At 38.9% G+C, this 27,488-nt stretch overlaps 1 protein-coding gene across 1 annotated transcript in view; it reads left to right on the top strand.

The window, feature by feature from the left end:
* Positions 1-27,488, top strand: part of MYRF (myelin regulatory factor) — a gene marked incomplete at both ends in the record, with an annotated part of 111,919 nt that overhangs the window by 29,414 nt on the left and 55,017 nt on the right. The window contains 3 exons of the mRNA XM_081332128.1: positions 16,300-16,387; positions 16,514-16,888; positions 23,982-24,043. Coding sequence (XP_081188254.1) covers positions 16,300-16,387; positions 16,514-16,888; positions 23,982-24,043 — 525 coding nt within the window. The remainder of the gene's footprint in view (positions 1-16,299; positions 16,388-16,513; positions 16,889-23,981; positions 24,044-27,488) is intronic.

The raw sequence follows: 27,488 nt of genomic DNA, 5'->3' as shown, positions 1-27,488 counted from the left end.
GTGTACTGTAGTTTCTGTTTTCTCCTATTATAGCATTGTAATTCAGATCTTTGCTACAAGTACAATTTTTTTTCAGCTAGTTCAGAGATGTTTAACACAAAAAGACTTGACGAAATCTGTGTGTCAACCTATACAGATGTTTTAGCAGCCATGGAGAATGCTCCTGAGGAACCATGATATATTGATTGGCTTATTCAAAAAGCTTTGCAGACTTTTAATCTAACTCAGCTTGAAATGGAGGGAAAGAGATTGGTTGTGGGAATAGAAGCTTTGTGAGATGGTATTGTACTTGAATGTGCTTCTTTTGATTTGTGGAAGGATGGGGGGGGGTGTTCTTGAATTGGGTATTGGAATGCTTTCCTGCTCTTGCATATTCTTGAGATCTGAGAGAGATATGGCTAAAATATCCTTTCCCCAATTTGATATTTATGTCAGCAGGCAGTGATCAATCATACATACCAAACTATGGAACAGCAACTCATCTATAATGTGAACTAACATACCTAAACAATAAATGGACCCCTGATAGAAGAGAGTATTTGTAGCTCAGGGTACAGGGTAGCTCAGGGTATTTGTAGCTCAGGTTGGTTGATGTTCTCCGAGCTTGCAGACACTTCATTATCAAACTAGGTAACATTGTCAGTGCACTAATGATGTTATCTAGTTTGGTGATGAAATGTTTGCAAGAAAACCACCAAGGTCAGAGAGCACCAAGGACTGCACAGTTCAAGCCTGAGCTACAAGTGTTCTCTTCTATCAGTGCGTCATTTATTGTTAACGATATTTGTAAATATACAAGCAGCTATTCCAGTATTAAATTGAACATCTGAATTAGTGAGCAGCTGAATTGCAACATAACTGAAGCTGTCTGGGAAATCTCTTTTGGCAAGAAGAATCGAGTTCTTACCCACTGAAAGTTGAGCTCATCCTTTACTAATATTTAGTTTTCCAATATTTAATAAATAAACAATTGACTTGGTTTACACAATCCATTCAGTCATAAAGTTTATACACCATAGTGCTGAATAGACACGATACCTTAAGAATTAGACAAACCACAACATGTCTCAGCAATACATGTAGATTACTTCTGTAACTTTGATTTCTTTCTTACATTTCTTCTTAAACCTCATTTCCCTTATCTGACAAAAGATGTATTTGGGTTTATTCATTTGTGTTTCCCAAGTGAAACTTTTGGGATCATCTATTTCAGTCAAGTAGAAATGTAAAATTCTGCATTTTTACAGGTTACATAAAACTGAAGAATAATAGAATAAATGAATGTTAACCTATTGTCCATGTTCTGTTTGAAATGAGGGACCCTTTGCCTGTGACAAATCCTGCCTGAGGAAGTGATGGGACTACGATGACTGGAATCAGTTTGAGATTTTTATGCTAAGGGTCAAATGAAAGAATAATATTAGGAATTTCTTGGCAGTGATCTCTCATGCATGATAGGAATTGACTGTCAAATGGGAGAGCAAGGGTCATAGGCAGGCATGAGAAGAGCTTCATTTCAGTGCAGCCTTTCTTGTCTCTTGTCCTGAGATGGAATACAGGGTTTTGTGATGTTAACAGTGAAGACTGAAAATAAAATTGATTTATCAATAGGCCAATGTGTGTCTCTAGGCAGGCACCTTCACAATCATCAAATGCTGATGTTTGTATGTGCTATGATTTCCTCCATCTTAGCGCATGAATTGACAAGTAGGCCATTGACGGTTGTGGCAGAGCCCTGGGGAGTGTACAAATGCTCTACTGTGTTGCTGCTCACACCTTCCCCTCCTCCTCTGTCCCAGTGTCCACAAGACAATGGCCCCATCCAAGCCAGTGTTCACAGCTGGCATGGGCAGGGGAGAGGCCAGGGAAGGGTGGAGGATGGAAAAAATAGGCTGGGAAGCAAGGAAAGGCCAGGAAGATGGTGCTGATGTGAGAATTACCCAAAGGAGATGCTCAGACCAGGACAGAAAGCAGATCTGATGTTGGGACATTAGGAACAAGGTTGTAATGACTAATTCAAATAGTGCACTTATTTGACATTCAAGGTTGCTTAACAGGGAACTGTAACCAATTGCCATTTGATGAGTGCAAGTGTCTCTCCTTGATGATTATATCAGAAAATTAATTTTTGACATATTGTCAAGTACGTACAGTACAGTACAGTACACTGCTTAAAACTGTATGCCTTTAACAAGAGTCTAGTTCTAAAAGTTGTTCTAAAGTGTGACCCAATAACCCTCCCATGTATCCAGGTACATAATCCTATCCACATCAGGAGACATTGGTCAAAGACTTAAATAAATAGCCTGAATTGAATATCTAGGCCTCTGATGTTCTTTGGCTGCCACATATATATGAAATATCATTATAAAGAATTTCACTAATGGATAATTTCTAGAATGATGACTTTGGAAGCTTCCCTTGGTTTAAAAATGATAAATAATGGAAAGATGTCTTTGAGAAATAATCGTGATTGATTGGCTGTCTCAGTGAATTAGTCTAAATGAGCTTGTAATGAACCAGCAGAGTTTTCTTGTCCCTGAATCATTAGTTTGGGGCATTACTGGATCTCACCTGTGGTTTTTCCACTCTACTGCTCTCTAGATGTTTCTAACTTACTTTCATCTTCTGAATCTGCACTCTAAAGAGGTTCTACCTGAGTATGGTCTAAGATCCTTGGCAGTGGCAGAAGAAATACAGTGAAGCATCACTGCAAAAATGCTGGCATTTTCAAACATAGGCTTGCTGCAGAGGGAAAATCCTATGATCAGATCGGTCATTCTTGACTTGATGCTGGAACAAGAATGCTAGAAATAGAAAAAGAAAGTTTAACTTTATGCTGTGCATTCTCAGGATTTCTATCATATGTTTAGGTTTTTTAAAAGACACTCTTGCCCAAATGCTCCATCTGTAGAGTGGAAGTCTATACAACCGTTGCAAGTTAGAAATGGAGGATGGATGCCAACGGAAGAGATTAAGAATTGCGTTGTAATTTCTAGTAAGTTGAAGGGTACAAGCCATAGAGATGAAGTTTTGTGGAGGCACACTTGTACACAGAAGTGTATGTAGGTTTGGAGGAATCCTAGTCTAAGTAGAATGCAGGAAATGTGCCATTTATAAAGTTAATTGTTTGGGATGGTTTATTGGGAGCCTAATAAAGTATAAATTGAGGCTAGATGAGTGAGCTTTTATTAGCTTTGGATTTTTTAGGGGATGGATTAGGGCTATGCATATTATATTATAGCTTAGTGACTGCTCTCCATTTTCCAGCCTGCTTACTCTTTTATCCGCTCTCTAAGAAATAGTGGCCTGCAGGAACTTTGCTCTGGGTGGTCTCTGAGGCTTTGGGAGGGGGGTAGATACCATGTGATGGCAATGATGGTGTCCTCTCAAGTTACAGGAGTTACATGTCCTATTGAGAGCGGCTGCTTAATTTTACAGTCGGGTAATAAAGAGGATATAATTGATGAGGAATGCTAAACTGCGTGTCTGGTTTGAGGCTGTTTGGGGGAAGGGCCCAGCCAACACTCTTGGACCACACCATTCTTTTCACTGGGTTAAAAATGCCTGCCCGTCGTTTGCTCTGACTTAAGCAGGGTTTGAATGCTGTTACATGGTGTTCTGTCTGCTTAGAGGTAGAATGTGCTTGAGGTTCAGCCTGTTCTTGCAGAAAATATTTCATGGGAAGGGATTCCATCATCTTCAGCATGTGTTGCCTGGCGATAGAGGATTGCAACACTGATTCTAGATGACAAAGAAGAAAAGTTTGAGCATAACAGCATGTTTTTCCTAGTCTCTTCTGCAGAACCTCTCCCCTCCCTTCTGCACCCCGTCCAAACAGGACAGTGTTTAGTTAGGAGTCTTTTTTTGTAGATTCTTCAGATGCAGGGCTGGAGAACAGGCCAATCGATAGGCAGAGAAGTATAAACATGAAGGAAAGCAGAAGCTGGGAGAGGAGGACAATGAGCCCCAGAGAATGTGCCGATGCTGCAGCCCCATACACTGATTTCACAGCCTGTTTTGGTATTCACTAAAACCTGCTGGCAGCCACCTGCAAAGGACAGTCATTTGTAACTTGCAGGTTCTGGGTTTGGAAGTGCCACTGGGACAGAGATAATAACTAGAGGTCCATGTCAAGCCGCACAATACATCCTGGTTCATACTTTTGAGAGGTTTAAACAGGGCTAGTCACCTACAGAACGTTAACAGTCCATTCAGGATGCAGCATGGTATGGAGATTTCCACTGTTCTATATATTGTAACAGACCTCCATTTCTCTGTTAAAGTCTTTACAGAGGTAAGGAAGAACATCTGGACAACCCAGATGTTACAGTCAGCTGTAGAGGTGATCCATGGTGTTTCTTTTGTATGCTCTGATATGGCGAACTTCTATGTCCTTTAGGGGCAACATATGAGTACCTTCATAGATGGGGAAATCCTGAGTGCCAGCTGCTCACAAGCAAAATCTCATATGTTAGTATAGAACAGGGGTAGACAACCTTGGCTCTTTTATGATTTGTGGACTTCAACTCCCAGAATTCCTGTGCCAGCTCAGGAATTTTGGGAGTTGAAGTCCACAAATCATAAAAGAGCCAAGGCTGCCTATCCCTGGTATAGAACTTGACTTTGCTGTTACCTGGGAAATGATGTCCCTTGGAAATGATGACACCAGAGCAAAAGAAATTTACTGTCCACCCCAGAAGCCTATTGGAAAAAGATAGTTTCACTGGTTTACAAAAGGCAGGTAATATTTGGTGGGGGTGCTCTTGTCTCAGGGAACAAGGTATTCCATAAATGCTAGCTGATACTGAAAAGGTGGAGCTTTGTGCCTCCATCCTCTTAAACTCCTGGGAAAGGGAGTTAGAGCAACCCCGCTCAAGGTGGACGAATTCTGGCTGGAAGAGCCAGTCCTGCAAGTAGATGTTTGACAATCTCTGTAGGCTTTAAAGGTTAAAACCAGAATTTTCAGTTGGTTCCTGAAGCTGATTGATAACTAGAACAGTGCACACAGACTTCACCCTGCTAGACCTATTTCTTCCTGGCTGTGCATTTGGGACTGTGAAATTGTATTTTCCGCTAACATTGACTATTGCTATTCCGACTGAGCAGCAGGATAGCCAAGAAGCAGCTTTTATTGGTCAAGTTCATTTCTCCCAATTTGGCCAAAAATGAGTCAAAATATGCTTCTTTGTCTAGCCATCTCTCCCTTATTTAGGACTGTGGTATCACAGTTGCTTGCCTTGGTAGTTCAATGAGATTTGTTGCCCAGTCATCGAATCAAAACAAACAGAAAAACAACAACAATGGGCTAAAATGGTTTTTTTAATGGGCCACTCATCCTGATTATTCTCCACAGGAGAAAACAGTCTTTTCTGGAGTTGCAGGTGGATCTCTCCTTTTCCACAAGTAACATTTGTTTTATTGCAAACACCACTCCATGGTTCAAATTTACTCATTCTGTTTGGTAATTATTTTGCTTTAATTTTAGCTCACAAAAGACTTGCAAAATGGCTTGCAGAGTTAGTGAAAGGCAATCCATTACAGTCCTAAAGACATAACACAAGGGGTGGGGGGAGGAGGAGTTTTACTGATAATCATCAGTTTTCTCCGTGACTAGACAGACATCTGGGGTGCCCAGGAAGAGATGGTAGATGCTGTTCTGTTATTCCTGCTTCTGTTACAAAAAAGCTGCTCAACTTAATGGATGCAGTGGCTGACTTACTCAGTATGCCACCCCTACTATGAATAAAAACTTGGGTTCTGTTATTATGTATGATTGCAAGATACCTAGATATAGGTGTGTACTCTTAATTCAATAGTGTAATGCTTATTTGATTATAGACTGATCACTGATAGAAGAGAGCAGTTCATTTCTTTTATATTTGACTCTTACCATTTATTATTACCTTTTTGTGCTGCACTTTCTGTGGTGCCTTCTCTCCCTCTCCCTCCCCCCCCCCCAATTTTTTGAAGCTCATCAGTCTGTTAAAGTGGCTGACCTCCTGCTCATCTTGCCCAAGTTTCTGCATCTGGTTCTAATTAAAGTATTCAAGGATGTAACCCTCTCCCTGCGTTCTCTCCCACCTTATGGCCTAGGAAAGATTAAGGCTGATTAGATGTTGGGCAACAGAGCAAAAGTGTAAAGAGGAGTTATTTTTATAAATATAAAAATGATAAACATATCGTTCTGTGTACATTCTATGTTTAGTTTCCCAGTCTTGTAAATGCAGACTTAAAGCACCTTTTGGTTGTGCTGCACAGTGTTATCCACATAAAATGAATCCAGGAATATATTAAACAAGAGTGCTAGGGGTCCCACGTCTGTGTAGTAGGATGCCCAAGTGAATTGTTTTATGGGGCAGTGGTGGCTGGTGGTAGTTGCTTATTTGAATGACCTAATTAGAAATTCCCTTGCCTTGCTGAATTCACTTGCTAGCTGTGTAAGTGCATTTGTGATGTGAAAATAAGTATATGATCACCTTAGTGTATGATCACTTTAGTCCTTGCAGTATCAGGGATGTTTAACAAATCATTTAAGGTGCATTGAAAGCAAACTTTTCGTATATTAATGATATCTAATATTCCTACTGTACAACTCTGCTACTGAGGGAATGAAGACAGTCTCTTTCTCTTATCCACAACTATCAAAGGTCTCAGTCTAAACCAGGGGTAGGCAACCTTGGCTCTTTTATGACTCGTGGACTTCAACTCCCAGAATTCCTGAGCCAGCCATGCTGGCTCAGGAATTCTGGGAGTTGAGGTCCACGAGTCATAAAAGAGCCAAGGTTGCCTACCCCTGGTCTAAACAGTATGCAGTGTTTCAACCCAGGTTTATTTTTTAGTTGTTTTAACCTGGAAGAGCAATTTTCAGAAATGGGTAAAGCTTTTTGGATTCTTTCTGCTCCATTTAAGGCAGATTTCTGACCACATGATAATGTTCTTTATTGCAGTTGTAGCCTTGGGGATGGAAGGAAGATTGAAAGAGGAATACATACAGTCCTCAACTTTACAACTATTTATTTAGTGACCGTTCAACGTTACAACAACATTGAAAAAAGTGACATCGCCATTTTTCATACTTATGACTATTGCAGCATCCCCGTGGTCACGTGATCAAAATTCAGATGTTTGGCAACTGGCATGTATTTATGACGGATGCAGTGTCCCAGGGTCATGTGATCATATTTTGCAAACTTTTGACAAGCAAATTCAATGGGGAAGCCAGATTCACTTAATAACCATGTTGCTAACTTAGCAACTGCAGTGATTCACTTAGCAACCGTGGTAAGAAAGGTCATAAGATGGGGCAAAAATCACTTTACAAGTGTCTCGCTTAGCAACAGAAATTTTGGGCTCAATTGTGGTCAAAAGTCAGGCACTAGTAGTACATTATTTCTCCCTCAAAAAGGCCTCAAGAGGTGAGGATAGGTGGTTTCGGTGGGTTTGTAGTAGGCAGACCATTTGCAAAATGGCAAATACAAAGAAAGCTGGACTTACACTGGAAATTTCCTTTGGATTCTGTCCAAGTTTAGACATTTAAGTCTGGCAGAGAAAACCAGTCCAAACAGTAGAATTCCTGACATTCTCACATGCACAAAGGATTCAGCTCTTCCCACTCCCTGTTCATTTTGTTAGGGTACTTGAATTAATATTATTTTCTCCCTTTCTCCTTTCAACAAATATTTCCACCATTTCCTGTTACTTCACACAATTTGCAGGGTGGGAAATAAGTCTGATGGGCATGAAAACTAGGCTCAAATCCCAATTCTTTTCATTTTAAAATAGTCTTTTAAATTCCAGATTAACTAATCTAAAAATAAAGGATATTATCCCTGATTTTGAATTAATGCCTTTTATTAGAGACTCTGAATAGAATGTAGCTTTTCCAGGCAAACAAAAAACCACATTGTCAATTTCTCAAACGTGAATATTTGTACACTACTAAATGTAGCAATTTCATTTGCCCTTTAATAACACTACTTTTCTCATAACAGACCCTGCTTTAGTGGTGATTTCCTCCTTTGGTTTGTTTTTGGTTTGTTTGTATGTTTATGAGGGTAAGGCTAGCCCAGGGGTGTCAAACTGCTGGCCTGCAGGCTGGATGCATCATAGCGAAACCGCGCCCACCCCATTGCCAGCAATGGGGGAAAAAGTTGTGATACGTCGCGACATGTCCCGTGACATTGAGAGTTTGTCACTCCTGGGCTAGACCAAAGCATAGTAGAGCAAAAAGGAACAGCATTAGAAAGAAAAACAACTCAGTTGGTCAAAATACAGGCAGTCCTCAACTTATTGACCACAACTTATGACCACAACCAAGACCCCATTTTATGGCCTTTCCTGCCACAGTTGTTAAGTGAATCGCTGCAATTTTTAAGTTAGTAACACAGTTTTAAGTGAATCAGGCTTCTGCATTGAATTTGCTTGTCAGAAGGTTGCAAAAGGTGATCACACGACACCGGGACACTGCAAATGTTATAAACATAACCAGTGGCCAATTGTCTGAATTTTGATCACATGACTTTGGGGATGCTGCAAAAGTCATAAATCACTTTTTCAGTGCTGTTATAACTTCGAATGGTCACTAAATTAACTGTTGTAAGTCGAGGACTACCTATACAGTACTCAGTTTCCTGTATTCTCAAATTTATCTTTTAAAGCTGCCCTTTGTATACAGCAGACTGTATAACCATATATTGTCCTGCTCCTCAGCCTTGTGTTTTGGTTTTTTTAAATGTTTAGGGATTACAACTTCCACAACTGTATACTATTTATAGTCCCAACATCACAGTGGCACCAGAGTTTTGGAAGATTTCTCTTTAGGTAATCTGCCAAAGGAAAGTGTAAACTTTACACCCTACCTGCCTGTCAGTGTTACCAAAAGGATGAAATTGCATCAACCTAGTTCCTCGAAACAAGGATGGGAAGCAAATTTAATAAATAGGTGAAGTAATTTGAGAAAAAGTCACAGAGATACTTGGAAATTACCAATTGGAGAAGTTTAGGAAGTGAATAATAGAGCTAAAAAGATTTGTGTGTGCCTAATGTAGGTATTAGTATTCCGTATTCAACACATTTTTTTCTTCCTCCTCTTCTGCTGAATTGAAGGCAGTGTCCATTGAGGCACTAAACCAGATAGAGATTTCCTTAGCTTTATTTGATTTGAGACCTTGCTTTGGTGTTTGTATATCTATAGGAAAAGAAAGACGTCTTAACTTAACAGCTGTGAAATATTAGTTATTGAATGTTTAACAGGGAATACCTACTGAACACTATAATGACCATATTGTAATCTGGCAACTTTTAGAACAGATTTCTAAAACTGTTTATATAGTTATAAGCTATGTAGAAAGCTAAAGGCTGATAGGGTTTTCCTGGATGAAAACAAGAACCAAATCATTCCTTTAATGTGCAAATTTGCTTTGCCATTTCCACTTGTGCCTTGCAGTGTAGTGGTTTGTGTTTTTTTCAAGAGCATTCTCATGTTGCGTGAAACACCAATGAAAAGCCCCTATTGGGAGATCTACCTAAAAAGAAAACAAACAAAGGTTGTATCCTCCATTCTACCCCCATATTGCTGAATTAGAACTCCTAGAATATTTCGGTTAACATGCTGAAAGTTAGGGAAGGTGTAATTTAGCAGCTGCCTGGAATATCTTTTTCATTTGTTTATGCTTTTCTTTTTCTTCTAATGTTCTAAAGGCATCATATTTTACGAAATGTATTAAAATCTATATATGCGTTTCTTACAATGAGATGGTCTAACATGAAGTGACATTGTTGACTTTTGCTTGGCGAAAAGCAGTACCAAAGCTGCAGTTCTATTGTTCAGAAGGCATGTGTATAATATTGTATTAAAATTCTATTAAAATAAAACTAAAGGTAATAACATATACCTTGCTACTTTCAGAAATTCAAACTGAGCGTGTAGTGTCCATGATTTTGTTTTCAATTCTTCCAACATTTAATGGACAAAACAAATATATAACAAAAACCACATGCAGCACTGTTTTGTAATCAAATTACTGTTTAGTGTTTTCTTTGCAAGTCTCATCCTTTCATCCCTCTTCTGTTCCAATATTTTATAAGGAAGTTTGAAGGCTTCACCGTGTGAAACTTACACACGTGCTATATTAAACAAAACAACTACGGTTGATCATCATTTGACCATTTAAGGAAGCATAATAAACCACTCATTAGTGTTTGCCATACTAATTATAATTCTCAGTCTCAATAAAGTAACTAGGTTAAATGGGAATTTCTTTCCCAAATCTGTTCTTCATTCACTTTCATGAGAAAATCTAAAAACTGTAAGATTGAGAATTTGATTGCAGTTTTAAAAAGGAATAAACATGGCTAATATTATAAAGAAGTTCTTTGAATTATACATTGCTTTGGCCAACCAAGAAACACATAATTGTTGCTGTTTCGTTGGTTGGGAAGTGAACTCTTCTTGAAAAGGATGTGCTCATCATGCTCCTATAGAGACAGCTATTCCTTCAACTGAATTGCTGGATATTTTATTTTATTTTATTAGACTATTTTAGATTTTGTGTGTCTTGTTCCATCTTGCATCAATATTCATTTAGTGGTGGGCTGGTTCAAAGTAGGAAGGACTTTTGACTGAGGAAAGATGAGCACAGACTGAATTCATTATCATCACCACCACCACCTGGTTTATTAGAACTAAGAACAATATAGCAGCTTTTGGAAGAATTTGTGTGTGTTTTTTCTGAAGCTTCCTGCTTCCCTCTAATCTCTAGCTGGAAAGGGATGGGGGCAAAGGGGCATTGCTTAATGTCATTAAGAGCTTGTGACTCCAGAAAGAGTAGTGTTAGCTTGTAATTAATCACCTAAGCTGGCTTTTGGTAACAAGTCTTTATTGAGTAGAAGTTTTGAGCAACAAGATGCTCTTAAGAGCTTGCAGTGAGTGGCAGACATTCCAGAGATGCTTTTTGCTCTAGAGAGACAGAAAGACATATGAAGGAGTTTATGAAAAAGCAAATGAAGAACAGATTTGGGAAAGAAATTCCTAGTTGTTCAGATAGTTAAAAGAGAGAATTAAGAGGTAACTAAGGCAACAAACAGCATGGGGGTGGGGGGGAGAACATATTGAGGCACAGGAATGACATGTCACCCAATGCTTGGGTGGCTAATTCAAGTTCCTCTAACCCAGGGGTAGGCAACCTTGGCTTTTTTATGACTTGTGGACTTCATTCAACTCCCAGAATTCCTGAACCAGCATGGCTGGCTCAGGATTTCTGGAAGTCCACGAATTATAAAAGAGCCAAGGTTGCCTACCCCTGCTCTAACCTAAAGCTGGGGAAAACTCTCCAGAGACTTTGTTTATTTTTAAGTAAAAAAAAGAAAAGCTCTTCCCTTATCAAAACACCAGTAACTGCTTACAGGACTTGGCACGCTTAAAAAAAAGAATTGCTTATCAGTTCTCTAGTTCCTAAGCTATCCAGCTGAAATGTGTCCTGCTTCTGCTTGCTTATCTCACCTTTGCTTGGGTTCCTTTTGTGGTTCTTCAAGAAGGTGACCTTCAAGACAAGATGGCTGGCAGATTGGAACTGACCTACCACTCGAGCTAAAAATATCACTGTGGAACAGCCACAATGAAAAGCTTGAAAAAAACCAGCATTTGTTATTTATTTTGCCAGATCCACACATGATTTTTTGGCTAGGAAAAGCAATATGCCATTCTTTCTGAACATGTGAGTTATAATCCAACATGCACGTACAACACAGAAATAGATTTCTCACTTGAATGCTTTATTTGCTTCTGATTTGTATCATTACGAATTTGCTTACTAAATTCAGCCAATCAATTTATTACTTTCAAATGTTAGAAAATAGTTATGATTGTTGCAACAGAATTCGTTCAGAATGGATATCATATAAATTCTACTACTATTAAAAGAACAAAAACAACACTGCTCAACACTGTTGAGTTTAGCTATATTCCTATTTTTTTTAATACCCATTTCTCCTTTGAGATTTATTTCCAAATACTGTATCTGAGCATATTTGAAGTGAAAACTGACAACACTATTTAGTAGACATTGAATTAACACTTGAGTCAAATTAAGCATTGCTTAGCCAAAATCTTGCTTTCATATCCTGCTTGTTGTCTTCCTGGAAAAATCCTGCTGATTTCTGTTGGGGGAAAAAAAAGCAGTAAAAATGGGAAGTTCTGCTCTTAACTTTATGTAAAGGTTTTCCTAATCTCAGTGAATGAGTATTAATGGGGATTTATTTATTTATTTATTTTTTTATTTTTTTATTTTTTTATTTATTTATTTATTTATTTATTTATTTATTTATTTATTTATTTATTTTTGGGACTTATATGCCGCCCTATCTCCTGAAGGACTCAGGGCGGCTAACAACAATAAAAACAACAATACAAAAGTTAAAAGAAATTAAATAAACAGCCCCAATGAATAAATTAAACTAAACAATTAAAAATTAAAAAACATTTAAAAACCCTGTTGTCAGTCCAGGTCAGCCTGATGAAAAAGGAATGTTTTAAGGCCGCGGTGAAAGGACCGGAGATCCGGGGCCATCCGGAGTTCAAGGGGGAGTTGGTTCCACAGGGCTGGCGCTCCCACAGAGAAGGCCCTCCCCCTGGGGGTCGCCAGCCGACATTGTCTAGCCGACGGCACCCTGAGGAGGCCCTCTCTGTGTGAGCGCACTGGGCAATGGGAAGTCGTTCCCAGCAGCAGACGGTCCTGCAAATATCCCGGGCCTAAGCCATGTAGGGTTTTAAAGGTAAGTACCAGCACCTTAAATCTCACCCGGAAGACAACCGGTAACCAATGCAGCTCACGCAGGAGCGGTGTAATATGGGAGTATCGGGATGCTCCCATCACTACCCGCGCAGCCGCATTCTGCACCAGCTGGAGCCTCCGGGTGGTCTTCAAGGGCAGCCCCATGTAGAGAGTATTGCAGTAATCTATACGGGAGGTAACGAGTGCGTGAATGACCGTACGTAGGGCATCTCGGTCCAGATAGGGGCGCAACTGGTGCACCAGGTGAACCTGGGCAAATGCCCCCCTGGCCACGACTCCAATATGATCTTCAAAACTGAGTCGTGAGTCCAGGAGGATGCCTAAATTGCGTGCCCTATCAACAGAAGGTAACACCTCTCCTCCCATAACCAAAGATGGAACCTCTTGGACAAGTCGAGATGCCGGTACGTAAAGCCACTCAGTCTTGGCCGGGTTGAGCTGGAGCCTGTTCTTCCCCATCCAAATCCGTACCGCTTCCAGGCAACGGGACATCATATTGAGGGCATCGCTGGGTTGGTTCGGGGTGGAGATGAAAAGCTGGGTATCATCAGCATATTGATGATACCGCACCCCGAAACCACGGATGATCTCACCCAGTGGCTTCATATAGATGTTGAACAGTAGGGGCGAGAGTACCAACCCCTGAGGCACCCCACAACTAAGGGGCTTAGGGGTTGACCTCTGCCTTCCTGCCAACACCGTCTGCGAACGACCCGAGAGGTAGGAGGAGAACCACCGTAGAACAGTGCCTCCCACTCCCAACCCCTCAAGACGTCGCAGCAAGATACCATGGTCGATGGTATCAAAAGCCGCTGAGAGGTCTAATAGGACCAGGACAGAGGAATAACCCCTGTCTCGGGCCCACCAGAGATCATCCACCAGCGCGACCAATGCGGTCTCCGTGCTGTACCCGGGCCTGAAACCCGATTGGTACGGATCCAGATACTCAGTTTCCTCCAGGACCAAAGGGAGCTGCCGTGCCACCACGCTCTCAACAACCTTCGCAAGGAAGCGAAGGTTGGAGACAGGACGAAAGTTATTTAAAATAGCTGGATCCAAGGCAGGTCTCTTGAGGAGGGGCCTTACCACCGCCTCTTTCAAGGCGGCAGGGAAGCACCCCTCACTCAAGGAAGCATTAATAACTGCCAGGAGCCAGCCTCGTGTAACCTCCCAAGCTGCATAAACCAGCCAGGAGGGACACAGGTCCATCAAGCACGTGGTGGCACTTAATTTCCCCATGATCCTGTCCACTTCATCCGGAGTCACAGGATCAAACTCTTCCCAAATATTATCAGCCAAACCCATTGCTTCCCCCTCGTCAGATACTGCCCAGTCGGAGTCCAAGCCAGCCCGAATCTGAGCGATATTATCCACCAGATACTCACTAAACTCCTCGGCCCGTCCCTGCAAGGGGTCCTCTCCCGTCCCCTGATTTAAAAGGGAGCGGGTCACCCTAAACAGGGCGGCCGGGCGGTTATCTGCGGATGCAATGAGAGTGGCGAAGTGAGCATGCTTCGCCACTTCCATTGACACAAGATAAGATCTAGAAAAGGATCTTAACTGTGTTCGGTCAGATACTTGCAAATCAGAATGACATGGCTGAAAAGTAGAGTTGGAAATAGGGCACATGGCCAATTCACACAATACAAACTTTTAAAAACCTTCATCTGTTGAAGAAGCTATTGTGGCCAGTTTACAGTTAATACTAAGCAATAATTGGGTGGAATTATACATTGCAACTTCACCAGAAAGATCTGTTAGCACCACATGAAAGAAAACTGATACAGGGACATTTCTAGATAGGATAGATATTGAAAGTTCTGTTGTACTTTTCTGATTTGAAATTGGAATGAATGTTCTAAGTAGAAGAGAAGGTTTAAAGCACATTTCTTAAACTTTTTGCTCTTAGGAGCCCTTCTCACTTTTAAAAACTATGGAGGACCCCAAAAGAGCTTGTGTTTGTATGAGTTATATTTATTGACATTTACTGTACATATTAAAAATTAAAACGATCCAACTGTTGAATATTTATTTATTGAATCATGCAAAAATAGCTATATCTCGCCCATCACATGTTAACATATATAAAATATTTTTCATGAAAACAAATAAAAAGCAATAATGAAAAGAATAATAGTGCTCCAATGTTTACAAATATCTTCAATATCTGGCAAATAATTTTGATGTTGTAGATCCCTGAGCGGGGCTTAGAGGAGCCTCAGGGATCCTTAGACCACACTTTAAGAAGCGCTGGCTTAAAGAAGCACTGGCTTAAAGCCACTAGAGCTTAAAACATGATTTTTCTTCTTATTTTATCCTGCCTCCTTTCTCCCCAGTTCTGATGCCATAGGGGCAATACAGAAAATGATGTTCCTGTTATTGGGTTACCAAATCTTGATAGGTGGGTGTTTATTGGTATAGAAGGGATGAAGCCTACAAGCCAACCTGCCAGCCAACCAGCCTTCAATGTATGAGAAAGTAGACAACTTTATTTGGAACTATGACATGAGCATAAGAAGTAGCAGTGCATTCACGGATTTTGGTTAGCTCAGAGTAATAGACCAGAATTAATTATTTTCTTAAGAAAATGCAGTGTTTCCTGTTAAGATTGTCAGTTGACAGAATATTGTTTTGAGCTCAATATGGCAAATAAATCATCTTAATAGTTTGTAGTTTTTGTGTAGAAACAAACTAACTGATTTATTGATAAAGATTCTCAATCATTCAGGCAGAGATGTCTGAAGATTGAATCATTGAATCATTTTAGGGGAGAAACCCCTGAGGTTGGTGTGGCAGGAATTGGTACATTCCAATTACTCTCTGACTGAGGAAGTTGGATAGGCAGTGAAGTGTCTCTGATACTAAAAAAATTAGTCCAGTTGCAATTATTCAGCCTTCTGACAACTTTCAAACCACATGATTCAGAGTGTCAATTCTAGCTCCATTTTTTCATCCTTACTAATATATATTGCTTCAGCTATAGATGCATGTTTTGTTCTAGGTGGTGTGAACCTTTGTGAATAAAATGGTTTCTACTCTATTCTTCCAGCTGATTATTCTAGAGTAATATTAATCTTCCAACTAATTATTCTAGAGTAATACTCATTCTGTCAGGTGATTATTCTAGAACAGGGATCCCTAACCCCCAATCCATGGACCAGCACCAGTCTGCAGCATGCCAGAAACCGTGCCACGCAGACAAGCAAAGCCCCATCTGTGGAATGCAGGCAGCACATGAAACCACGCTCCTTCCTGAAAAACCTTGGAAAAACCTTTTTCCACAGAACCGGTCCCTGGTGCCCAAAAGGTTGGGGGCTGGTGCTCTAGAGTAATACTCTGTTTTTATCATCTGAGTTGGATTTCCTTTTCCATTTTAAAGTAAATTCTGTTATTTAAATCAGAAATTGTTATTGGGAATTGTCAGAGTTTTGTTTGTCCTTACAGAAAATGACTGATCTTGTCTGGGTTTTTTACTATTTTATGTGATATCCTGTCTTTCCTTCAGGTCATGATATTAATGGAGCACTTGAACCATCAAACATTGACACCAGCATCCTGGAAGAATACATTGGTAAAGAGGACTCACAAGATATGTAAGTGTATTTTTTCCCCCACTTTTATTCTTAATACTCAGTGACTAGAAATAGATACAGTATTTATATTATCTCAGAATGGCAAGATGCACATATTACACAAATGGTTCAACTTTTCTCCTTCAGTTCCGATTTAGATTCCATCTCTGACATCCCAGCATCAGCCGGTTATCCTCATGCTCAGCCTGCTGGCTCTGCCACTATCAATGCATCTGTCTCCAGTGTTGGTCATGTAATTACTCCTGTACCCAGTGGTAGCTTCCATCATGGTCCCCCAAGCACGCAGGTCCCAGTCCGTCATGGTCTCCATCCCGGTCCTTCAAGCAATCAAGTTCCCCTACGGCATGTTCTCCCCTTGCCAAATCCATGTGGGTCCAGTTACAGTGCTCATCTCAACTGCAACAACAACAATGGCATGGTAGTACCCAAAGGGTTTCTCAGTGGCCACTGCATGTCCAACATTGCCCCTCCAATCAAATCGGAAGCTTCCTACACATCTGGGTAAGTAAAGGATTGTGGCTATGCAAATATATGTTTTCAGAGCCTTAAACCGATAAATAATTAAAGTGATTAAAGACTTACAACAATTTGAACAAATCTGTAATGTCACTTACCAACCAATGTCGTCTTAGTCTTCAAACATAACAGTTTTCAACAGATTCTGTGTATTTTATTTATTTGCACTTTTGAACACTTTGAATACCTGTTTAACTTCATATAATACACTTTTTAAATACAGTTAGGATTAGAGTAGAAGTGTAAAATATGCATTTTGAATAACAACAGTAGTTTTGCAGGAAGCTGCTCATCTGGTAGAAAAATAGTAGCTGCTAACTACTGGAGGAATTGACTTTAAGTAAACAGTTAGAACAGTTTAATTCACATTCAGAAGATCCATTGGTATTCTCTCTGATATCTTTAGAGGGTTAGCAAAATTCTGGAGGGCTGCTGTCCGAACCAATATTCTAGATTAGAACTGATGAATAAACTAGTCAATAGCTAATTAGATGAGCATATGCTAACCCTAGTGTATGTTCTAAAAGGCGCAGAACTGGAATAGTTCAAAGGAGAACAAATGGGATTGAAATAATAAGCACAAATGAGTACATGTAAGTCCATACTTAAGCTCTTGGAAGTTCCACAGAATTATTTTGCTTATTCTTTGTATCAATGGTTTGATTTCAGTTTGATGCCTGGTCAGCTTATACAGAATGTGGTTTTTACACACATTTAGAGAATGCAGAGGGATTGGACAGGGAGACTGGAAAAAATACATGTGACTCAGTTTTAGGGAACTGAAATAGATCATTGGTGGGTTTATATTATAAATCCTTTTAACTCATATGTGGAATCCAGATTAAATTTCATTTTTAACAGAGATGGGATATATTGTTTCAGTGGAAAAGAGAATTGAAAAGATTTAAAAGAATTATATATTTGCTGACTTCTGCAAAAGAGAGTAAAGAGAGTTGAAACAATTAGAGAAGGAATTCAGTTCTAATAAATGGAATGCTGAATCTTAATTGCAGTTTGGTAGGGATGTGTGAAAATAATGCCAAAATAGAAAACCAAAAGGCTGTATAAGATAGACAGGAAATAAAAAGTTATATTATTAAAAAAATGCCGGAAAAAATATTGTGAAACAAAAGTGACCAATAATTCAAATATCTTACAGAAACCATTATCCTTATAAAGTCAGCTACATAATAGCTTAGCAATGCTTCCTAGCTGTTGACAGAATGATTCCACAGAACATTTATGGATATTCTAATCTAAAGAAGGATGAGTCACAAAATTTAAAGCATGAAGTTGGTGAGATTGAAGCAGAAGATTAGTTAGACTTGAATTGACTCCTATACAAGAGTTAAAAAATGGAAGATGTGCTTGAGAAAATAGATAGATCTGGACTTCGCTTGCTAACCTGAGATAACACTATATTTTTGGTGTGTGTCCTGAAGACATCTTATACCAAAATGCACCATTAGACCTTTCTTATCTTAGACTGACAAGACTAGATCATGGTTTTGTATTTACAGTTTTTCCCATCAAATAAGAGGAAATATATTTATCACCTATAAGGAATGTCCCTTACTCCAGTATATACCTTTAGTTCATACTGTACTTCACACCTGGGATTTGCCAGTGCAGCACCTGCAGGCATTATGACAACTGTAACACCACTAGATGGCACTCACGCACCCCAATTTTTTTTTAAAAAAAAGCTGAAATCTCTTGAGATTTTGACCATTTCTAATTTTTAATTATTTACAGATAACAACCACCAAAAAAGAATGTTCTTTTCAGTTACATAAATATTGACAGACAAATCAATATATTTTGTCTTGATTTTCAAATCATGCATATTTTCATAAGGTTAGGGCTACCTCAAGTAACTTTTCAAATCTGGAAATCCTCGATCATGCATCTGGTCTATAAAAGTCATACAGAGAGAAATGAAATCAAGGGATAGATCTGGGTTATCCATAAGACGCCCACTTGCCAGGTTGTCCGTCTTGACTAATTACTTTTCAAAATGTTATTTATTTATTTATTTAAATGAGAAGCAAGCATAATACAAAGCAAACAGAGCCTTCTGCATCATCTTTTTTCCCCATGAATAGCTTTAGACCTTACATGACTCCATACTCAATGGCAGCCCTAGAAAGCTGCTAGGCAAACCTTGCAGTTGCTGCCTTTGGTTGGTGTATGGAGGACAGAACAAATTTCCCCTGTGCTGCCTATCATCATTTTTAAGTTTGTGCCTCACATTCTTGTCTTCTATTTCAAATTAAAATATATTTCAGTTTGCAGGTTAATTGTTTCACTGTCTTCACCAAGCTTTCTAATTCTTTTATTAGACTAAACATAAATATTTTGGTGCCTTAAACCATTCTGATATATTATTATTATTATTATTTATTGCATTTATATACCGCCCTTTCCCTGAGGACTCAGGGCGGTTTACAGGGAGTTAAAAAACAACTATACAAAAGTTAAAACCCAATTTAAAAAATATAACATATTTTTCTCTACTTTCATTTTCATTTTCAAGTTTTCTTAATTTCAAAACTGTATCTGCTTTATGAAACTAATGTTTTCACTATTTTTCTGTCATCACAAAAAGTAAAGACTCTGGACCGCTAAGCAAATTGTTAGGTATACTAACTTTAAATTTTTACATGAACTGTGACTAAGGACTTGATTGTTCAGTGTATTTTAATAGTCTGAATATAATTGTGAAAAATCTATGAACTTTTTTTAGATATACAAACTACAGTGAGTGATAGAAGGAATCAAAACTGTATTCTACAGTTTTATGAGACAGCGTTAGGTTCTGAAAGATGACCTATAATATTTTAAGAAAACAAATTGTGGTATAGAAGAAAACAAATACAAAAGTCACATAGTAGTACAGCCAGATTTCTCAACTAATGATTAGATATTGTACTGTTGTTAAGTGTAGTAACTAGCGAGCTGCTGTTCAGTTACCCTGATTATCCCACCCAAGTGGGAAATTCAGAGTTGTCCTGAACTGACTCTCCATTAACTCATTTTCTGCCTGAGTTTTACTCTATTTTCTTCTGTACCTCTTCACTTCCAACTGGCTTATTTCTGTTTACTTGACTTTGCCATTCAGTATTGATAGCAGTTGTTATCAGCTGTTAGAAGGTATGTATAGAATCAGACTTTTAAGGTGGGACTGACCTCATTGACCTGTTAGAAACTTGCAAGACTGCCTTATGGAAGGAATAGATTTATTTTGAAATCCACCAAGAACTAGCTGTTAACTTTGAGGAATTCATTTTCAATTTTACTTTAAAAATGACATTTATTGAAAATATTTTGTACTTTTAAGGAAATCCAAAAGAATCTAAATAATTTCCTACTCTGTTTAGTAGTCTACAATGTTCTTTGCAGACTCAGGTAATTCAAATATATTAGTATAATCACATTGAAAAATACATAACAATTTAACAGAAACTATAAACTTTCGCCTCTTTCTTGAGTCTAATCCAGACATGTCAAACACAAGGCCCGGGGGCCGGATCCGGCCCGCAAAGTGGTTTCATGTGGCCCACGAAGCCATCCTGGAAACAGTGAGGGAACGGCCCCCACTGCCTTGGCCCTGGCCCAGAGACCCTCCTTCTGCCAGAGACCCTCAGATCTGTCCCACTCCTGCCCAGGCCCCCATAGGCACCCTTGATGTGAACGATGTAGAGCTGGCCATGCCCACCCAGTAGGCCATACACACTTTAGCCAAGCCCACCCAGTAGGCCACGCCCACACTGGCCATACCCACCCGGCCCCTTGAGGGCAACCGCAATGCTGATGCGGCCCTCAATGAAATTGAGTTTGATACCCCTGACTCTAATCATTTCTCATTTTATATGAGTTTGGGGTTTATGTGTAGACTGTTATACTTTTTAAATGTTGCATTGTGGTATTTTATATACAAACAAACAAAAAAAGAATAACAATAGGCAAAATTAAAAGAAGATGGGAAAAAGATACAATGAACCAGAAAGAAAAATACATGCTGAAATAAATATAAATATACATAAAACAAAAACAGTTTAAACCTATGCCACTTGGAATAATATTGATTGGACTTTACAAAATGCCACTAGTAGGCCACTTTATAGGTAGAAAGTGAATGCATGTCTTCCATTCAAATTTTTAGATCGAATTTAATGTTTTTTTTTTATTTGTTTAGCTATATTCCACTCATGGTAAATCAAAATTCTTCTTATTTCCTTATGTTACAAATTTCAAAATATTCAAACTTTTATCTCCTACTTCTTTTTCCACACCCTATTAGCAACCCTATTATGAATAATGAAATGTTGCCACTGCAGAACAAACTCAAAACATATGAATCCCCTCAAAAATATTATATTTCTAATAGAAAAACTGAAAGCCAACCCAGGGCGGTATAAAAATCCAATAAATACAAATACAAATACTATATATTCACTGGTGTAGCCTGTAAACACCTCCCCCCAAATAATCCTTTTTTATATTAATTTTACCTTAAGCTCATAGAATGCTAACAAAACATTCTTTAAAACTCTACCCAGTCGGCTTGCTAAAACAGTATTTTTTCAAAGTTACTTGCAAGTTTTCAGACTATCCTAATATTTTTTGTTCTGTATAAAAATGATCTATAAAGTAATCTACAAAACATTTTCCACAATATTAATATTTAATGGTTTAGAATGCTGCTATTGCTTCAGGCTCAACTTATATATTATATTTATTCTTTCCTAAAAGCTGATGTAGATTTTTAATCATTTATTTATAGCAATACTAAACTGAGTTAGACAATTAAGAATATTAATCTCTGTCAGTGAGGAAATCTTTCTACAAATAACTATTCCAAGTACTGAAATGAGTTCAAACAAAATGATTTTTTTTACAAACATCCATAGAGATATTATACGGTAGGAAATATATTATACATTTCTTCATTATAAGAATAACCTGATAATTTACCATAGTGTTGTACAATATGCTTAATTTTGATAAAGAGTTTTAATAATTACCAGGAAGACATAAGATAGCATTGGCTTATGATAACAACTTAAACTCTAGTGTGGCTGTCTTGATATGCAAAGTATACTTAGGTTGCCTAATGCAGGGGTCCCCTGGTCCGTGGACCGGTACTGGGCCGCAGCATGCCAGCTGCGGTCTGCACAAACTGGTGTGCACAAAGAAGCAAAGCCCCATCCGTTGGATGCAGGCAGCACACAAATCCACACACTTTGCAGTCTGTGGAAAAACCTTTCTCCACGAAACCGGTCCCTGGTGCCCAAAATGTTCTGGCCTAATGTATAAGAGGAAAGATTCCAAAACCAAATTCAGTAAAAAAAGAAAAAAATGAACTACCTGAATATCTTAATAGTGAAGAAATGATTATAGCTATAATAACAATAGGTTGGACTACCACATTGTAATGCAATCAACTAAATTGAAAGGAAAACCATATCTGAGAAAAAAGTGCTTCAGAAATTTTAACTGCATAATATCAAAGGCTTTTTTCATTTCCAACAAAGGAAACATAGCCATATCTGTTTGTGTATCAGATATATCCACTAATAATCTAAAATTGTTCAGAACTTGACACCAAATTTCTCAGGAGGATGAACTACAGACGTTAGTACAATTTGAAGTGCTTATGGTAAAATAGTGGTAAATATTTTACCACCTTTGTTTTTTAAAAAATGAGTGACACAGATAGTCCTTAATTTACCACAGTTGGGACCAGAATTTCCATTGCAAGTTGCAAGCTGAGTTGGGCCCAATTTTACAACAACTTTTACAGTGGTTTTTAAGCAAATCACCACAGTTGTTAAGTGAATCATACAGTCATTAAGTGAATCCAACTTCCCCAATGGGCAATATAAAGTTTGCAAACTACGATCACGTGACTGCAGGATGTTGCAACCAGTCACAAATGCGAGCCAGTTGCCAAGTGCCTGGCTTGCACTCACATAATCAAGGGAGAGGTGCAATGGACATAAGTCCAAGTACAGGTCATGGGTCACTTTTCCCAGGGCCATTGCAACTTTGAACTGTTGTTAAATGAACAGTCATAAGTCAAGAAACTTGTAGCTTGTACACTGTACAGATCTATCCACTTTCAGACTTGCAAGTATGAAAGCATTGTTAAAAGAAAGAACTTTATATAAAAAGGCATCATGTAAACTTTCAGCTCCGTATAAATGAGAAGGTCAATGAAATCCTTACACCTGTCTATAGAAAAGCCACCAGGAATAGAAGTTTTGCCTAATTTCACAGACTTAAGTAATAATGGGGCAGCTAAATAAGTTGCTTGATCCTGAGGAATCTTTGGAAGATTATTTTATTTACAAAAACATTAATTCATATTCTTTGTCATTCTTGCATTAGCTTTGCTTGAAATTGCTCTCTATGTAATCTCAGGGCTACTTGATGAAACTACAGCTTGACCCATAGATTTACAGAAATGTTGTCAGTGGGTCCTTCTCTGTATTCGTGGTGAAGATGGTGATCTTCTTGAGCAAGATATTCTATCTGGCTTCTTTCAGACAAGGAAAACCTGCTGAGTGAAGTAGGGTGGTTCTCTTTAGCAGATAAACAAAATAGCCATGACTTGAAATGCCTAAGAATAATATATCAAAATGCTCCTAGTAGGAATAGTATAAACTGGAACCCCGGTATGAAAGAATACCTGCTAAAAACACCCCAATCTTTTTCATTGGGGAAAGGCTATAGTGAATTGTTTGGAGTGTTAAGAGTGGCAGGTTTCCTGCTACTCTGGGGAGGAACAGCTATTGACAATTAAAGGCTTTGGTGGAAGGGAATTGTTACTGGATGACCTGCTATATTTGGAGATAAGATTGAGTTCAGGTTCAGAAGCATTTGTATTCAAGAACCTTGAGGACAAATGCATGACAAATTCATAATTAATTTCTGCTAACCCAGGGGTGGTGTAGATAATGGGGCTATATACTCTCTCAGTCATTCTACCTAGCATTCAAAATCTATTTTACCTTATCACTTCTGTTAGACATTTGTTTGACCTTTTCCTCTCTTTTTCTCAATTGCTCTTCAGCACTTTACCCGACTCTCCCCCAGATTCCGGATCCGAAGCTTACTCCCCCCAGCAGGTGAATGGTAAGTGCTAAGATTAGAGCCCAAGCACCAGCTTTTCCCCCCTCCTTTAGTTGGCAAAAGTGGTTGGCTCTAAAATCTTTATCAGAAAAGGGAAAAACAGACTGCTGCAATACGTGAAGAGATTATCAGTTAGTAAATATTCTTAGACTTTCGCCCATTGTTTTCCCACTACCCTTTTAGAAAGGGGGGGGTTGGGTGGGCAGGACCAAGAACACAAGACTGCGTGGGAAGGGAAAGGTGTACTTCTGCCTTCCCAGAGAGAAGGAGAACGGATAAGAGTGACCTGCCCTGTGAGGACACGGAGCAGAAGGATTAAGCCTCATTTTATTGGGAGAACATGCTGTTAGACTCCTGCAGGTTTATATAAAGACAAATCCGTGCTGGAAATGAAGAACAAAAGAGAGGTATTGTCATGAACTTGTTTTTAGGTGGTGAGTATACTCTGTGGCTCCTGCCCTCTCTTTGTATGCTGTATTTGATGTCAAGGACTCTCTTCCCATTCTTGTGACAGGCGCAGAAGTCGTAGGTACATCACAGAGGGTGGGTCTTTCTCCCTCTCCCCCTCTTTCTCTCCCCACGCCCCCTTAACCAGATAGTGTCTGTTCTGTGCTGCCCATGCTTTATATATGTGAAAGGGGAAAGTTACGTGTCACTAGCTACTTTTGTTGTCTTTTTCTGAGGTTGAGACAACAGAATTAGCAACAGAGGCAAAAGAATTAAGGGCATGGTCCTGTCTGTGGCAGTCTTCAGAGGTTTCCCCATGGCCCCTTCTTTTAAAATTTAAACCTTGTTCGTTGTGGAAGCAGCTCCTTCTCCTTTCTCTGCGAAAAAGGTCAAGAGTTCTTTTTATCTCACTACAAAAATCCCTGGAATTCCTCCTGGCCCATTTTTAAATATAGCCAAGAGGCCAGAGGATTTGCCACAGAGTGAACTGCTTTCTCTCACCATTAAAACAACAGCACCTACCTCATAATCCTGGGATGGGTTGGGGGAGAGAAGAATAATTGGAACTTTAGATTTTTGGGGGCAATACACAAACTCCAGGAAGCTCTGGAGTAGGTATAAAGAGTTGCATCTGTGACCTCATAATTTCTAGAATTCTTCTCTTATTTTGAGACAGGCGTTCACAGGCCAGGTAACCTTGAGACGTGAAAGATGAGATAGATTTAGGAACATATGTGTTGCCTACAGTGTTCATTCTACAGTACTAAGTTATTCCATTCAATTTTCAAACAATAAACATTTGGATTTGCTGTTGCTCCTGTGGGTGCCTACTTAGTGTATTACAAAGCCTAAAATTGTTTGGAAATTGAAATTGTAGTAGGATTTCAGTATCACCTAGAGTACAGTTCTGTGACCACGCCTTATCTTGAAGTAGTGAAAAAATAGTTTTTGCTAAACATTTTCTTTTGTCTGTTCTGAAACCGCTGCCAACCATTGTCACTCCTAAAAGTTCTGGTGGTACTGGGTGTTTGTGGGGAGTGAGTGGGGGTTGTGAGATGGGATTTCACCATCCTTTGTCATTTGATGTCATTTCTAAGCTTCAACCTTTATTCTAACTTTAGCTTATTAATAAACATATTTTAATTTGCACCCAACTTCACAATAAGCTTTGTGATAGTTATTTTTTTAAGAAAGGAAATGGGGGAATGCTATATACTATTTTTTTATGTTTTATGTCAGCCTCCTCTGTGTTTAGTCCTCCCCACCCCCTTAATTTCATAATAATTTTTGTTTCCTCTGTTAATGCATCCTCCTTCAGAAGAATCTGATTAATTGCCCTGACTGTTAACTATTTCACTCCAGTAACTTTAAAAGGTTGTGAGGGCACTAAGTCTGAATTTGTTTGAATGGAATATTCATTTTCCGAATTTTCTTTGTTATTTGTTTTCTGTGCGTGGATTTTTTGGAGGAACCTTTGGATGTTGGGAAGTTGAAGTCAGAGAACAATGATGGGAAGAAATGAGGACAAAAGGATACCTATGGGATGAATTGAACGTCTTATTATTTTGCACTGATCATTGTACTGTTGAACAGTGCAAAATAATAAGACATTCCCAGTTATCAAACTGTGGCTATCAGAATCAGGAAGAACTCCAGTTGGGATGAACTCACACTGCTTGCTTCTCATATGAGCTAAAATATGTAATGGAATAGTTTAGGCACCCAGTTTATTTTCACAGCACTGCTAAATAAAAAGTGATCAAAATTAAACCCTCTTCTTCCATTCTGAATCCATGTGTTACCATTACAATCACATCCTGTATTATGTGGGGGTGATGGTCAGTGTGTTCGTTTGGGGGATGTCCACCAGATTGGAGAAGGCCACATTAGTAAGCTTGGGGAAAACCCAATATCTCTAAGCAGATTTGTCTTTTTTACTTCCCGAGTATCTTATAATTCAAACCATATTAATTCTGGCTTTGAATGGAACCTCTCAGAGTTAATAAGAGTGTTAGCCCTATACTCTGACAGAGCAAAGCCCTATGTACATTTCCAACTTTAAATCAGGCTTCAAAGTTAAGTAAACTTTCAATCTGTTGTACTAAGGAGGGATGTGAACTTGAGTCAAGGGCTTTGGTGATACTGTCTACAAGTTATGGCCTTCTAAATGAGATAGACTGCAACTTTCACTTGTTTCAGCCATTAGCTGTGATAGCTGTGGATGATGGGAGACACTTATTATGCTAAGCACCACCCTTAAATGGCAATATGTTCTTCAGAAAGTTTGCTCTATAGCAGGGGTGTCAAACTGCCGGCCCACGGGCTGGTTTCGTCATACCAAAGCTGTGCCCACCCCATTGCCGGCAATGCAAAAAGAGTCACAATATGTCACAACATGTCACATGACGTGGCGAATTTGACACCCGCGCTCTGTAGTCTGTCCCTGTAATGTAATTACAAGCATTGTGAGCATCAGAAGTTATAGGCCACTCCTAAAAATTATAAGGGGATTTGCTGTACTTTTCCTTTTTGCTAACCAAGTGGCATGCAATGAGTATTTATGATTGGAAATGATTATTTGCTCAAATGAATAAAATGGTTCCTGTATGAACTACTTTGAAATTAAACCTTGAACAGGATCCATCAAGCTCATTTTGCAAAGATGTTTATTATTTCAAACATAGAAAAGCTAAGAGGTTGGTTATTAATTGGTTTCTATTCCAAAATGGAAAGTTTACTGTCTCTTTGTATGGATCCTAGTGTATTTTTATCCAACATTTCATGCTTTTTCAGATTCACTATTGTATTAAAACAGATCTTTCTCCATTACTAAGTTATAGAACTAGACACCCATGTTTGAGCTGACAAAGAACCGATAACATTAAATTTGCTGCTCCCTCCTTAATTCCTATTCTGTCTCAGTTCTTAATCACTGCCAGTAATTCAATTTTCCTTCACTAGATAATGTCAGAATAAGGTGGAAAACATTACTTCAACTTCA

This window comes from Vipera berus (genome assembly GCF_964194415.1).
Source record: "Vipera berus genome assembly, chromosome: 1".
In the NCBI taxonomy this organism is placed as follows: domain Eukaryota; kingdom Metazoa; phylum Chordata; class Lepidosauria; order Squamata; family Viperidae; genus Vipera; species Vipera berus.
This window is presented reverse-complemented; position numbering and strand designations above follow the sequence as displayed.